Below are 15,152 nucleotides of genomic sequence, written 5' to 3' on the forward strand. Positions count from 1 at the left end.
GTATTAAGCATTAGTTGACTGTCCTCTATACCCCTCCCTAGAATGGTATTGCTGAATGCATGAACATGATGATTTAGGAGAGAGTCCATAGTATGCTTAGCCAGGTAGGCTTACCACAACACTTTTGGGCTATGGCAGTTACTACTGCCATACATACTTGATTAAAAGGTCCCCTTGCACTGCTATTGATTCCTAGGTTGTAGAGGAGCTATGGGTTGGAAACCTCCATCATATGCTCATTTTCACATATTTGGTTGTGAGGCATTCTTCTAGTTCCCAAGGAAAAGTGCAAAAAGCTAGATCCTAAGTCTGTGAAATGCATCTTTTTTGGTTATGGGAATGTAGGCAAGATGGGCTATCACTTATGGGATCCGCATGCTCGTAAATCTATCTATAGCCATGATGTTATTTTCCATCAAGAAAAATGCATAAGCAACCTAAGCAAGTGGTTGAGGTATGCAAGGTGATCTTTTAGGAGGAGTCTCTTGCTCTCCCATACAACCAGCAAGATAGCGTACATCAACTAATGCTCTAATAGCCTAGGCCCTGCATGTTATGCAAGATCAGCTTGCTTTGAGATGCTCTACTAGAGCTATACATCCACATGAGTACTTTACACCCTCCATAGATTATGTTATGGTGACATATGTAGGTGAGCCTCTCTCTTATGATGAGGCCATGCATAGATATAATAGTCACTTATGGGATAGGGCTTTGTAGTCACAGTTTGACTCCTTATAGACTAACCATACATGGAATTTGATTCCTTTCCCTAGTGGCAAGAATGCACTATCATGCAAGTGTATATATAAGCTGAAAAGCATCCCTGGATGCCTCAAGCCCGCATATAAGACCAGATTGGTAGCTAAGGGTTTCAAGCATGAATATGGTGTTGACTTCAATGAATTCTTTTCTCCCATGGTCAAAATGATGATCTATGCTTAGTACTACTATTGGTTACTCAGCTAGATTTGGATCTTTATTAGATGGATGTAAAGATGACTTTTTTTACATGGGGACTTGCATAATGAGATCTATATGCAACAGCTTAAGGGCTTTGAAGACAAATGTAGGGAACACCTAGTATGCAAGTTGAGAAAGAGTCTTTATGGCCTTAAGCCCCTTCTCTCCTCTTTTTTGGATACATTTGATTATTCCTACATTTACCTCTTGTGCAAATGAATCTCTATCCAAGTAAAAGACCACAACTACATAAGGGAGACTTTTGTGTGATCTCCTATAATTCCTTGTATAAGTCAATGGAAATCCATCCAAACAGATCATTTCCATTCACCACTCTTAAATAGGGATCCTCCTCAATGATAGGTCTATTCAAGGAGATAGCCAAGAGGTTTGAGATAGCCTTCTTTTTTGCAAACTTGACCTATTGTCTTGCCGATTGTTAGAGAAGTCTTGGGTGATGAATTTTTTAAAAAAATAGGGACGCCATAATGGTAGATTCTCTTCATTGAATTTTCCTCATATATGATCTTCTCACTTTAGAGGGAGAATAGAACCGTGACCCTCTCTTTTCTTTTTTAACAATTGAAAGGTCTCCATAAGATTATGTCTTAACATGAAAATGTTATGCAAGAAGTCGTTTTGGGGTGAAGAATCCATCATGTCAAGAGTAGAGATAATATCAAAGTTCAATCAAGGAAACATGTGCATCAATTCTCATAACATACATTGGAGTCTTTAGAATTTATGATCATGTCACTCTATATATGTGGACCCAGCCGATTCTAGACCCTTGTGGTAGGAATCTTTGTTGGGGTTTCAAGCATCATTATTAGTTGGAGGAAACCTCATTATGGTAGATCTCATGTATATAGATGCATGGAAATTGGTTAGGCACACAAAAAACAATTAAAGAAGCTAGGGAGCTATTAGTCAAGGTGAGAGATTCTTGACAGAATATAGGTGTCAAAGACATGAGGTAGTGTAAGAAAAAACAATGAATTGAAGATGAAAGAAGACTCGAAATGGGATGGTAGTATACAAATATGAAGGCTAATGTGGAAACTAAAGGAAGAGAGAGAGAGCCCAACAACAAAGTCTAGAAGTGTATTTTAACAAGTAGAGGAGAGAGACGTACGAGGGAGGGAATGCAATCATGGTCCTAATTGATTTGGTCTTGCCTATATAAAAAAGACCATGTATGTCATAAGTGATTAAAGATACCATGGACATTATAAGTTATTCAAACTTTCAAGTGAAGTTTATTGTTTCTTGAGTTGTTTTGGGGTCCTCTTGTTACAATTAGGTTTCTTTTTATGAAAATCTCGTGGAGCTTTAGCTTTCCCCCCTTCATTCATCTTAAGATTTATGGCTTTCACCTCTATATTTTAGCTCTCCCCCCTTCTTTTCTCTTAAGATTCATAGCTTCCACCTCTACATTTTTGTAGTCACTTTCTCTATTTTCACGCAAGAGGCTTCCTTGTAATGCTTGAGAAGAACTTTGATTGAGGGGCTTTCTCTCCCCATGAGTGATGCCATTCGTTCTACCCACTTGTTGTTCGGAGGTTGGATTATCTCTAATCAATATCCCTCTTGTAGGTGGTTGAGAGTTGGGGAAAGGCTTTGTCTTGGTTTGAGTCTATCAAATAGTCATCTTCCACATCTACTCATTCTTTATTTGCTCCTCCCTTGTTTTCATTGTTATGCACCACATGAGTTGCTAGAGTCTACTCAAAGCACATGATTGAGGCTTGGGCTATATTTCAAGCTCCATTGCCTATGTGGCAATGGGGCCCTCCAACTATTGTTCACTCGAGGGATGCTAGGGATGTCATAGGAGAGCCTAGCGACCATCGTGGTGTGGGGCAGCATTCGATGTGAGACCAGAGATAATCGAATCTCCACCTCTTTCCAGCCTCATCTCTCTCTCTCTCTCTCTCTCTCTCTCTCTCTCTCTCTCTCTCTCTCTCTCTCTCTCTCTCTCTCTCTCTCTCTCTCTCTCTCTCTCTCTCTCTCTCTCTCTCTCTCTCTCACAGAGCCGAACCCCCCAAGCAACTGTAGGAAGCTGACTGCTATTTGCTTTTAGAAAAGGAGCAGTAGTAGATTTGTGAGCTGGAATGAACCTGGCATGAGGATGCAAAGCTATATTTCAAGCCAGTGCCCCCCCCCCCCCCAGCAAGTAGGAGACAAAGGAGATACAATGTTGACATCTATTGTAGAGAAGTGGGAGACTGCAACTCGAAAGTTTAGTCCAAACTTGAAAGTTTTCCATAGGTGGGCAAAGTTTTTGTATTGTGATCAACCCCAACAGCCCACCACTGAAGCTCACAAATGTTTGGCACATTGAATATAGTTAAAGGCTCTTGTCCTGGAGCTAGTCTTCTCTCTAATATTGCACTCCTGATCTTATCCTCACAAACTTAGTTGAAGGAGGGCTCAAAGTACAAAGCTTCCCCCTGATCTCAATGGACTTTTGCCTATGATTCCTCTACTCCTAGAATGACTTGGGTCTACATGACAGGCTTCTCCTTCTTTTTTTTTCCCCCATTCATCAGTAATCAAAGAGATGAATGAATTGAAAGGTTAGCTAGAGGAGGTGACCGTCAATTACAACATCAAAAAATGGCACGGAGCAACACTACCCATTCATAGGCCATAGATTAAAAGTCTTAGTGTCTATGCAAAACGTTGAAGATGGTAGCATAGGTCACAGTGATTTATATGAAAGCAAGAAGGTACCTCTGTCTCTCTCTCTCTCTCTCTCTCTCTCTCTCTCTCTCTCTCTCCAACTAAACCCTGCGGGCTATATTTCAAGTTTTCTTATAGTTATTATTAGCAATACCTTTGGTCTTCCATAAAACACAAATAATATTCTAATTATATGCCAAGTTGATGTTAAAACTCTTTCTACATTGTGGTTTGATACTATTGATAGAGTTGCATTGGGTGATAGGTATATCAATACTAGTTGACACTTTGTATTAATCTTTTACTACACCATACTAATTGTGCTCTTGTGTTTTTGCTGGGTGCACTCACTCAACACATTTGATGCTGCAATATTTTTGTAAATTTCTTTAGGATTGTGCTCATTTAGCTCAACGTGGACATCTCTCTCTTTTTGTATCTCATGTTGAATTGGCATCAGTGTTGTGTTACTGTAAACAAAAGTACCTTTGAAGATTTATTATCAAGGAAGTCTTTGATCCATAGCCAAAATATCACTGGGTATGGCTCTTATATTATCTCATCGATGAAAATGTAAACTTTTTGTGGATTCAAATTTTCATTGTCTATACACTGTGAGCTGTCTACTTTGAGTACCAACATGAGCTACACATAATTGCTCATTTTTAATTTGTTATTATTTGAATAATTATTATAATGCAATCTATACAATGTCTACTTAAGTGTAACTTTGCACAAAAAAGGTTAATTTTAGCAATTCAATCTATAAATACTAAAATTATTCAACAAGAGTTAGGTTTTTGCATCCTTTGGTTGAAAAACTACAATGAAATTACATTTCAAAATGCCAAAGTCTTTTCTTTTAAACACAACCATGCATGAAATTTCAGTTAATGCCACAAGGGCCCATCTACACTTCGTCCCTACAATGGGAGAAGTTAGTGGAGATAAGAGTCATGCTTTAGTACAAAGTTGCATAACATATGGCTATTGACACCATATTGTTTGAAATGTTGATTGTAGTTGGCCATATTGTACTTGTGATTGGTCACAAATAGGGAATATATGTAAACATCAAATTGAGGTTCTCATGTTGAATGGGATAAGAATGGAGACCATTGTAGGAAGGTCCATGAAACTATATGGTGCACAATTTCATGAGCACCAAAGTACATGTTCAATATGTCAATGCCATGCCTTATTTAGAAATTGTCTAGTGCTTTCTAATATATATGTTCTAAGTTCTTAATTTTTATGAATGCAGGACAAGTTCCACCCTCAAACAAGATTGGGCCACGTGTCAACTCACTGAATCTACACATTGTAGAGGATAATGGTGTGATTGATATTGACCAAGAAACTACCACAAATGAAGCATATGCTCCCTCTGTGCAAGATTTGGATACATTATATATGCAAATACATGCTAAAATAGCTATGCAAAACTCACACTTATGAATACATTTCTTTAGTCAATTAAATGCTAATATAGACTTTAATTGAAGGGGATGATACAATAGTCCAAACATGTACCCCTAACGCTCCTTTTGCAAGGTAAGTAAAATTTTTTAAAATTATGAATTGCTCTTGATCTTGTTAGTCTCTCTTCGAAGGAAATGTTTAGCCTTATGCATTGAGAATGGTTAGTCTCTCTTCGAAGGAAATGTTTAGCCTTATGCATTGAGAATGCAAGAAATCATGTATAAGTCGAAAAGGCTACAATATGCAAAGGAAGTTGTAAAGTCTAAAAGTCTCTTCTAAGTATGAAAGCATGAGCATAGCTCATATCTCTATGGATCACATTGCTAATTTCATTGTGTTCTAGGCATGTAAAGGATAGTATTGTGGTATGTAAGGTATATATTGTGGTGTAGGTATGTGTAAGAGATGTTGTAAAGTTGTGTAACTCTATAAGGGGGATTGCTATGGTGTAGAGAGGTATAAGGTATACATTGTGATCTATGTACATTTAAGGAATGGTGTAGAGAGGTGTAAGGTATACATTGTGGTGTATGCACATTTAAGGAACAGTGTAGAGGCTTTTCAAGTATCAAGGTGTAAGGCTAGGTGTATACAATGTTGTTAGCAAGTGCTATAGAGGGTGTAAAGTGTAATGGTATATGTGATAGCTCTAGCTATATCCCAAGCCCCATTGCCAACCTAGGGATGGGCCCCTCAACCCACAGGTTTGACTGGACTACATCCTCATCGAAGACTTGAGTGCCCATGAATCATGATGCCATCATTTGACTGATAGGTTCCAATCTAGCTATGGTGTAAGGTGTAAGGGATATACATGCTGTGAGGGGTGTGGTATAAGGTGTGATGCATACCAAAGATTTGTGGTATAAGGTGTGGAACTATATAAGTGGAAGGTCTAAAGATTTGTGTAACATTATTGTTTGGAAATTGTAGTGTAAACCTTTAGGGATGTAAGGGAGTGGTAAAGGTATGCTTTTTGAAGGTGTGGTTTGAATCTATGAGGGTGCAAGCTATGGTCTAAGGGTAATGATGTTAGCAAATGCTAATGGTATATGTGATATGTAGGGATATATAGAATGTAATGAATGGTGTATAATTTGTAGTTTATATGTCTATATGGGTATATGTGAGGTAAAAGGAATCATGTATAAGTGTAAAAGGCTATAATGTGCAAAGGAAGCTATAAAGATGTGTAAGATATACATTGTGGTGAATGTGTGTGTAAGGGATGTTGTAGTGTTATATAAGACTATAAGGGTGTAATCTATGATGTAAAGACATGTAAGGTGTACATTGTGGTGTAAGTGCAAGGTCTAATGTAGAGGCATGTAAGGCTTTAAGGATGTAAACTATGATGTAAACATGTAAGGTCTTCAAGTGTAAGCCTATAAGAAGTAGTTTAATTAGGGATAAGGAATGGTGTATAAGTGTAATATTATAGGATGTATACTGTAATGTTATTGATGTGAGGCTCCTCTCATAATTGCAAACAGTTGAAGGGACGGTGTATGGTGAGTTGTAAAGGTTTATACTCATGAAAGGTTGTGTAAAAGCATGAGATATGAGGGATGGTGCATGGCAAAGAGAAAGTTGTGCGATATTACTTTGTGAATTTCACCAAGACCTTGGTAGTCCTCCACATGAGTTTTGGATAAAGGTTGGCTTTGGCAATAGACTAAAAGCTACAAACTTGGGATGGATTATAACAAATTAGTAACAAATCATCGTTATGAGTACAACTTGATCAGAGAACAACTTCTGACTAAAAGGGGATATTAAGGTGGATTATTTCTAGGGAGAATTATTTGATGCTTAGAAATGGATTCCAAAAATCCTGAGAACATAAAGTGCATGAATAAAGACTAATTGATTATCAAGAACAAGCTATAGAATGACTAGAACAGTTGGTTTAAATTAGAGAGATAACTATCTGTTGCACTCGATTTTAGATCTGCCGATAATGTTACTATCCAATTTCTGCAATTCTATACTTCCAATTCTGCACGAGCTACTGCTAGTGCCCCACCAACCAATGTTGATAGTGGCTTCTATTTTGGGGCATGTGGCTTGTGTTTTAGGTTTTTCTTGTGCATTTTGGCATTGATATCTCTATTCTGCTTTATTGGTAGTCTGTAGTGCGTTACAATATAATTGCAATGATTTTTCTCTATGCTCTAGTATGCTCACGTATACTATAATGCAGAAAATACCATTGGTCTGTATTGTCGATTGCTATTTAAGCATTGATATATATTTGACACATTTAACTCCTCTTCTATTAAGTTCATTGTTGTTACCACTATGCCGAGAAAGCATGTTGATATTAGGCTCTATAATATATGTGTTGTTTATATAATACTTGAGATGTATATGCATCAAGAATTCCCTTGTAATATAGTGATGGTGGAATATTAGGCTCTATAATATATGTGTTGTATATATAATACTTGAGATGTATATGCATCAAGAATTCCCTTGTAATATAGTGATGGTGGAATAACCCAGGACCACAAGCTGATAGTAAAATGACAACTTAGACCTAGACCCATGATTGATTGCATGCAACGATGTTTACAAGTGATAATGATTGCAAGTCGTGTTGGGGTAGTAGAAATCAATCATGTGTATGTAAGAGCGCCATGAAGACAAGCCAGTAGAATTGCTTTAGAATCACGGCACGTCGAAAAGCTATAACATACAATATCGGTATTGTGGGATGTTATCATCTGATAAAGCAATCAACCTTGCAATGCAATGATGGGAATATGTAATATTGAATCAAGGCTTAATAAGTATTAACGGAGCTGCAACGGATGCGGATTTCGTAAGGGTAGGAGCTGTCGTCGGCTGCTGCAGGGGGGGCGATGCTGCTCATCTTGATCATGGAGTCGGCAAAGTCGTCGAAGAAGGCCTGCTGGGAGGTGGAGTAGAGATGGACGAGGTCACGGGCGTCACGGAACAGGAGGGCCTGGTCATTATGATCAGTATTATTAAGTACTATCGTCACCACGATAATCATCATCACGATTATTAGTATCATCATTATTATCGTCGCCATCATTATTACTGACCTTGTTACTGTCGTACTCGCTGAGGTTGGCGGAGAAGTAGAGCTGCTGGTCGGACTCCAGCAGGCCGAAGCCCTTCTTGAGGTTGGCGTAGTAGGCGTTGTCGAAGGCGTCCCCCGTCGTCGCGTCCAGGTTCACCGGCTCCTCCTCGTCGCCCCCTTTCGGGCATCGCAGCTGCAGAGTCTCCTGATACCTCCCGTTCAGCCTCGAGTCCGGATAGCCCGTCCCTCTCCAGTTGTATAGCCTGTCGTCGAACGTCAGGCACCTTGCTCGCCCGAACGTGTGAGCACCTGCATGCATGCATGCATGCATGCTAATGTCAGCCTGGTTAGAACATGAAGTTTTAGACACATTCCCACTATAGTTCTCACATTGTGAAGTATGACAACATCGTAAGCTTTTGCGACGAGGGAGGAACCGTAGACCTAGCTAGGTGTGGCCGGGGGCATGGGCTTCCAGACTAGGGTACGACAATATCATACGCTTTTGGGAGGGAGGGATTGCACATCTACCTAGGTGACGTTGGGAACCCTAGCTAGGTGTGGGATGTCTCCCCTGCACAGCTCATCATGTTGAACACTAAATAAAAAATGAGAGGAAAAAGTCATTTTTCCCCCATGGGAGGATGTTAGAAACTTATGAGAGAGAGAGAGAGAGAGAGTGTGTGTGTGTGTGTGTGGCATTTGATCCCTAGGCAACTATCTTGCCAATCCTTTAGCACCTCTTTGCCAAGTGGGGAGGGGTCATATGTGTGTGTTTTGCATTTCATGATTTAGTATTATTGTCTTAATCCTCTAATTCTTAATCCTTTAGCAACTATCTTCTTTGTGAAAATACATGTGTGCATTGCATTTGATCATTTGACAACTATCTTCTTGATCCTTTAGGAACCATATTATTGATCCTTTAACAACTAGCTAGGTATGGCTAGGAGCATGGGCTTCCAGCCTAGGGTACAACAATATCAAACGATTTTGCAAGGGAGGGATTGCACATCTACCTAGATGCGGTTGGTTAGGTGTGGGGTGTCTCCCTTGCACAAGCTCATCATTTTGAACACTAAATAGAAAATGAGTTAAAAAATGAAATTTTCCCCCTTGTGAGGATGTCAAAAACGTATGAGAGAGAGTGCGTGTGTGTGTGGCACTTGATCCCTAGGCAACTATATTCTTGCCAATCCTTTAGCACCTGTTTGTCAAGTGGGGAGGGGTCATAAGTGTGTGTTTTGAATTTCATGATTTAGTATTATCGTCTTAATACTCTAGTTCTTAATCCTTTAGCAACTATCTTCTTTGTTAAAATACATGTGTGCATTGCATTTGATCCTTTGACAACTATCTTCTTGATCCTTTAGGAACTATATTGTTGATCCTTTAACAACTAACTAGGTATGGCCGCGGCATGGGCTTCTAGCCTAGGGTACGTCAATATCATACACTTTTGCAAGGCATGGATTGAACATCTAACTAGGTGCAGTTGGGAACCCTAGCTAGGTGTGGGATGTTTCCCTTGCACAAGTAAGGCACAAGCTCATCATGTTGAATACTAAATAGAAAATGAGATAAAAAAGGCATTTTTCCCGCATGGGAGGATGTCAGAAACTTATGAGAGAGAGAGAGAGAGAGAGAGAGAGAGAGAGAGAGAGAGAGAGAGAGAGAGAGAGAGAGAGAGAGAGAGAGAGAGAGAGAGAGAGAGAGAGAGAGAGAGAGAGAGAGAGAGAGAGAGAGAGAGTGTGTGTGTGTGTGTGTGTGGCATTTGATCCCTAGGCAACTATCTTGCCAATCCTTTAGCACCTCTTTGACAAGTGGGGAGGGGTACATATGTGTGTGTGTGTGTTGCATTTCATGATTTAGTATTATCATCTTAATCCTCTAGTTCTTAATCCTTTAGCAACTATCTTCTTTGTTAAAATACATGTGTGCATTGCATTTGATCCTTTGACAACTATCTTCTTGATCCTTTAGGAACTATATTGTTGATCCTTTAATAACTAGCTAGGTATGATTGGGGCATGGGCTTCTAGCCTAGGGTACGACAATATCATACACTTGTGAGAGGCAAGGATTGCACATCTACCTAGGTGTAGTTGGGAACCCTTGCTAAGTGTGAGATGTCTCCCTTGCACAAGCTCATCTTGTTGAATACTAAATAGAAAATGAGATAAAAAATGCATTTTTTCCCCATGGGAGGATGTCAAAAACTTGAGAGAGAGAGAGAGAGAGAGAGAGAGGTGTGTGTGTGCATGTGCGCGCGCGTGTGCTCGTGTGCACACGTGCGCGCGTGCGTGCGCGCGTGTGTGTGGCATTTGATCCCTAGGCAACTACCTTGCCAATCCTTTAGCACCTCTTTGTCAAGTGGGGAGGGCTCATATGTGTGTGTTTTGCATTTCATGATTTAGTATTATCATCTTAATCCTCTAGTTCTTAATCCTTTACCAACTATCTTCTTTGTAAAAATACGTGTGTGCATTGCATTTGATCATTTGACAACTATCTTCTTGATCCTTTAGGAACTATATTGTTGATCCTTTAAAAATTATCTTCTTTCCATGCACCAAGGGTTTTTTATGACAAAGAAGAGGTGGCAGTCTCAATTCAAGTCACTAGAGTTACTAAAATGGCATGGTTGCCGCATTCTAAGTTTTTGTTGTGTTGTTCAAATGGGCTTTTCATGTTGGCCTAAAGGCCTCATGTAGATGTTCTTCTTTTTAATACCAAAAACATTACCGCTAAGAAAAATTGAAGGTGGTCTTTTTATATATCTTATCATGGTAACTAATTCATGTCATAATTCTAACTTTTTTGACCCAAAAATACATAGGGATGTAACATTATACATATTTCTAATCGTATAGTAGGTGATTAAGCTTCAAGAAAAACATGTATACCCAAAACTCCTCCAACAAATGACATTTACATCAAGGGACATCAAAAGCATCCATAAATGTATACAAGGGACTAAATGATATGATAAGGGGATGTCTTCAAAGTGAGTATCCCAACATAGTAACGAGTCATTCATAAGTCCAATGAAGAAACCATGCTCAAAAGTTTTTTCATTTATTTCTTTCATTCTAGATTATAGTAAGTTGAAAATGGAAAATTTTGTAAAAACTAAATAAGAACTAATTTTTGTCACAATCTCACAATAGTATTCCCTACTTATACAATCATGGACAACTTTGGAGTGAGTATGCTTAAGACAAAGTAAAAAGATCCATTGAAACAGATAAAAAGCATGAAGTTTGAATACTCTTTTTCCATCTCATTTGCAAGATACCTTTGAGATACGAACTCCAAATTTGACTAAAAGTTGATTCTAAAACTTCTTGTCTAAGAGCTCTATTATGATCACACACCATAGTGTTTTGACAAAACTTCTAAGAATCCATCATGCTCAATTAGAAAAGTCCACAATGTCTCTAAGTTCTTGAAACCCTAAATTGGTGTTAACATGTGATCATTGTGAGTTCAAAGCCTACACTATCAAGCATATGTTCACTATTGATGGTGTTTTTTCCATAATTTGATTGTGATAGTATCTTGTTTAACTTTCCTAGTAAACATAAATCTAGCATGCCTTATATTGTCAAATAAACTATCAAAAAATGACCATTTGAAAAGTGATCTTTGTTTTGCACTAGATTTCCCACGATAACTAAAAAATGCATAATGTATTATTAAGTACATCATGTAGCATTCTAAAATGAAATTAGTAGTAAGACATCCAATCTTTCTATCGTGCATTCAAATCACAAAAATGGAAGCTGTATGGTTGACTTTGAAGGGATATTTACCAGATAACGCCACTAGATGTTTTAGTTCATAAAGGCCAACATTTGAGAACTTCTTGAAAATAGTATCCAAGGATTCTGTTGGACTTGGAATTGCAGAATCTACAAGCTCTAGATATGATTGTGTACTATCTCGTCTTCCCAAAGTAAGAGGCCACCATGGCCCATTAGCCTAGAACAATTTTCACCATGTGAGTGTTTTTAGTCAAATTAGGCTAAGCATCATACATTTAAAAGGATTTTTTAAACTAGAGAATCCCATTAAAAAACCATGGTGATACTTAACATTCCTTTTGTGCTAAGACATATATTTTGTGAGATGTGCGTATATGACAAAAGTTTCTATCATATAGTTGTGCACAAGTGGCTTCATGGAAAGTTGGCCATCACTACTTATTATAAGAATATATCATGAACATTTATCATGAAAAGTATAAACATCTTATGCATGTAGTATCATCTATGAGGTGTTTCATATACTTTTGAAAATCTAAGCTCTAGGTGTATCTCTCAACCAAATATGAGTCTAGGGTTACTCACATATCCAATACCTTCTCGAGCAGCCAATGCTATAATATCAGCACAAGAGACAGTGTTGCCACATTCCACTAATACTCTTTGCTTGATTTGGTCAATTACATCCATTCCCCTTATGGAGTTGTTATTTGTAGGTGACAGAAGCTCACTGTTTGACCCTTCAAGCAATATAGATGCATCACAACCCTACACATAGATAGTAATGAGATTGAAGAGAGTAAGAACCATACACTGCATTTTGATAAAATGACAAAAATATCACAAACAAAATAAAAGAGTTTAGAGTGGAGCCTAAAATTTTTTTAATTGAATATATGGGGAAAATTTTCCCATAATGCATAGGTTATTAATATAATCTAGTATATCATGCATCCATGCAAGAACTACATTGATCATATCTTCAAGATACTATATCCAACTTTGAGTTGCAAAAATTAATTGAATACTAGTGTTAATAAATACAAGTCAATGTTATATGAAAAAAGCATTTCTCTCTCTCTCTCTCTCTCTCTCTCTCTCTCATGGTGTGCCTATGTGTGCACACATGCATGGGCATGCACACGTGCATGTGTATGTGAATGTGTGCATACATGTGCATGTGTGTGTGCATACATGTGCATGTGTGTGTGCATGCCTCTAATTAATGTGCTAGGTTTGAGCCCTAGGGATGGACTAGCATATATTTGCCTCATTGGCCAAATGGGGTGCCATCGTGCCTGAATAACAAAAGCTTGAGGATACTTTGACATGTAGTTCTTACACTATTGCAATGTCAATATTGTAATCATTTTTCACAAATAGTTATTGTTGTGCAGGTGAAGCTTGAATCTCAAATATATTACATTAAAAATTCCTCCATGCTCATTGGCTATGGGGGTATCATATTGGTAGGAGCATGATAGAAGATTGTTATGGGTTTGAAATTACTTAGATAATTGTGTCTCATGAAAAGTGGCACATAATTATACCCTAAGATGATACACACGATCGAAAGTGATGGCACGATCCTATTGGTGTGAAAGATATTGTGCTCAAAAGTGTGGGGCTAGTATGTACATGTATCATTAGCCAAGCAAAGACACATAACAAAAGCCACATGTTTAAAGCTTGAATTGGGATGCATCATGAAACACACACATACCTTGACATAATACACATTGGGCCAAGAGATGTTGGCATGGTTCTACTAGTGTAAAGCACTAGTTGAGAGCAATAGGTATATTTATCATGAGTCAAACAAAAATTGGCACATAAAGTCAAATATAAACATATATTTTTAAAGATGATATCTATATATTGGTTAAGTTATTAAGTTCTCAATTAAGGTACTAGTACAATTCCCCATATGAGAAGAGCAAGATAATTATTAGTTCATCTTGAAAATCTGCTCAACTGAGTGCACAACATACCCTATATCATGGCAATGATACTACTCTAAACATTGCTATTGAGTCCATGGAAACACGATATGAAGAAAATAATTTTGAATTTTAATGATAAAAGATTAGTATTGTTATTATCTTTATTAGGATTATTATTATTACCACTACCACTATCGCCATCCCCATTACTGCTAGTACTACTATTACAATCCCTCCCCCCCCCCCCCAAAAAAAGAAAACTTACTAATAGTGCGATGACGACTACTACTGCTAAACTACGAGTACCAGTAACATCAGTATCATTATCGCCATCGTTATTATGAATATTATCATCATCGTAGTATCATTATCATTAGTATTATTGTTAGTATTACATGGACGAAGCAATCGTGGAAGTGGAGGCGGAGGAGAGAGGCGGCCATGCGGGGGTCCTGGGTGACGGCCGCAGAGACCACCTTGGACACGATATGGGGAAGCTTCGGGCACGTCGCCCCATAGTATGGCTGCTCCTCGTACCTGTCATGGCCCTGCACATGACTTAATATACGACGCGGCTGATCCATATTCAATCCTCCATGGCAGACAAAGCTGCCGAGCATCATCGTCATCATCATGACTGCAGCTGCATAAGTTAATAGTGCACACACCCGCCGGCCTAGTCTGCCAGCTACCATCCTCTTGCCCAACATCAATCGATTCATATATGGCTTGAGCATCTTGATCCTAGCCTTAAGCACTTAAGCTTAAATCATGCTCGTATGATTCATCGATGGCGCATTAATTCAATAGGAGATTAGCAGCTGTAGCGCAAAAATGGCTTACCATGTAGGTTGGTGCACGTTATAATGCTTTGGATTAAGTTGCTTGTCTTCGAAGAAACTTCTTCCATAACTGATCAGCACCAGGCGTACCTTATATGATGCTCAGTCATGCCATTCTTATTGCATTCTTTCTTTCTCCCATTATTCACTCATTGCTTACACGTTTTTGGAAAGATGAAGTGTTGAATCAAAAAGTCTTTTCTTCTAAGCAAAGTTTTATTGACACCATTAGGAATCCAACCATGACTTCTAGTCTAAGTAATGCATTCCAAACTCCCTCAACAGGGATCAAATAACTTAAAGATTTAAATCAAAATATCTCCCTTAAATTACACAAGATCTCACATCTTCCAAAGACCTGATTTTATCCTCCTTTTGAAGGGAACCATGGTGGTGTTGAGAGCATAACTGGAGAGGGCTA

The 15,152-nt window shown here is 38.4% G+C and overlaps 1 protein-coding gene across 1 annotated transcript; it reads right to left on the reverse strand.

Annotated features, from left to right (window-relative positions):
• Positions 1-7,548: 7,548 nt before the first annotated feature.
• LOC148009845 (peroxidase E5-like) lies at positions 7,549-14,705 on the reverse strand. Its single transcript, XM_087673120.1, has 5 exons — positions 14,285-14,705; positions 12,532-12,714; positions 11,995-12,163; positions 8,202-8,488; positions 7,549-8,098 (listed from the first exon to the last, which is right to left on the reverse strand). Exons 1-5 carry the CDS (start codon positions 14,624-14,626, stop codon positions 7,916-7,918), a joined length of 1,164 nt encoding a protein of 387 aa, XP_087529246.1. The 5' UTR covers positions 14,627-14,705; the 3' UTR covers positions 7,549-7,915.
• Positions 14,706-15,152: the final 447 nt, after the last annotated feature.

This window comes from Lygodium microphyllum, chromosome 30 (genome assembly GCF_053477565.2).
Source record: "Lygodium microphyllum isolate KBCC chromosome 30, Lygodium_microphyllum_v1.1.10, whole genome shotgun sequence".
Classification (NCBI taxonomy): Eukaryota; Viridiplantae; Streptophyta; class Polypodiopsida; order Schizaeales; family Lygodiaceae; genus Lygodium; species Lygodium microphyllum.

Coding starts and splice junctions, on each gene's coding strand:
- LOC148009845 (XM_087673120.1), bottom strand. CDS start 14,626: ATGCTCAAGCCATATATGAATCGATTGATGTTGGGCAAGAGGATGGTA. Junction 12,164..12,531: donor CTCGAGAAGGTATTGGATAT/GTGAGTAACCCT, acceptor AAATTGTTCTAG/GCTAATGGGCCATGGTGGCC. Junction 8,489..11,994: donor ACATCTAGTGGCGTTATCTG/GTAAATATCCCT, acceptor GCATGCATGCAG/GTGCTCACACGTTCGGGCGA.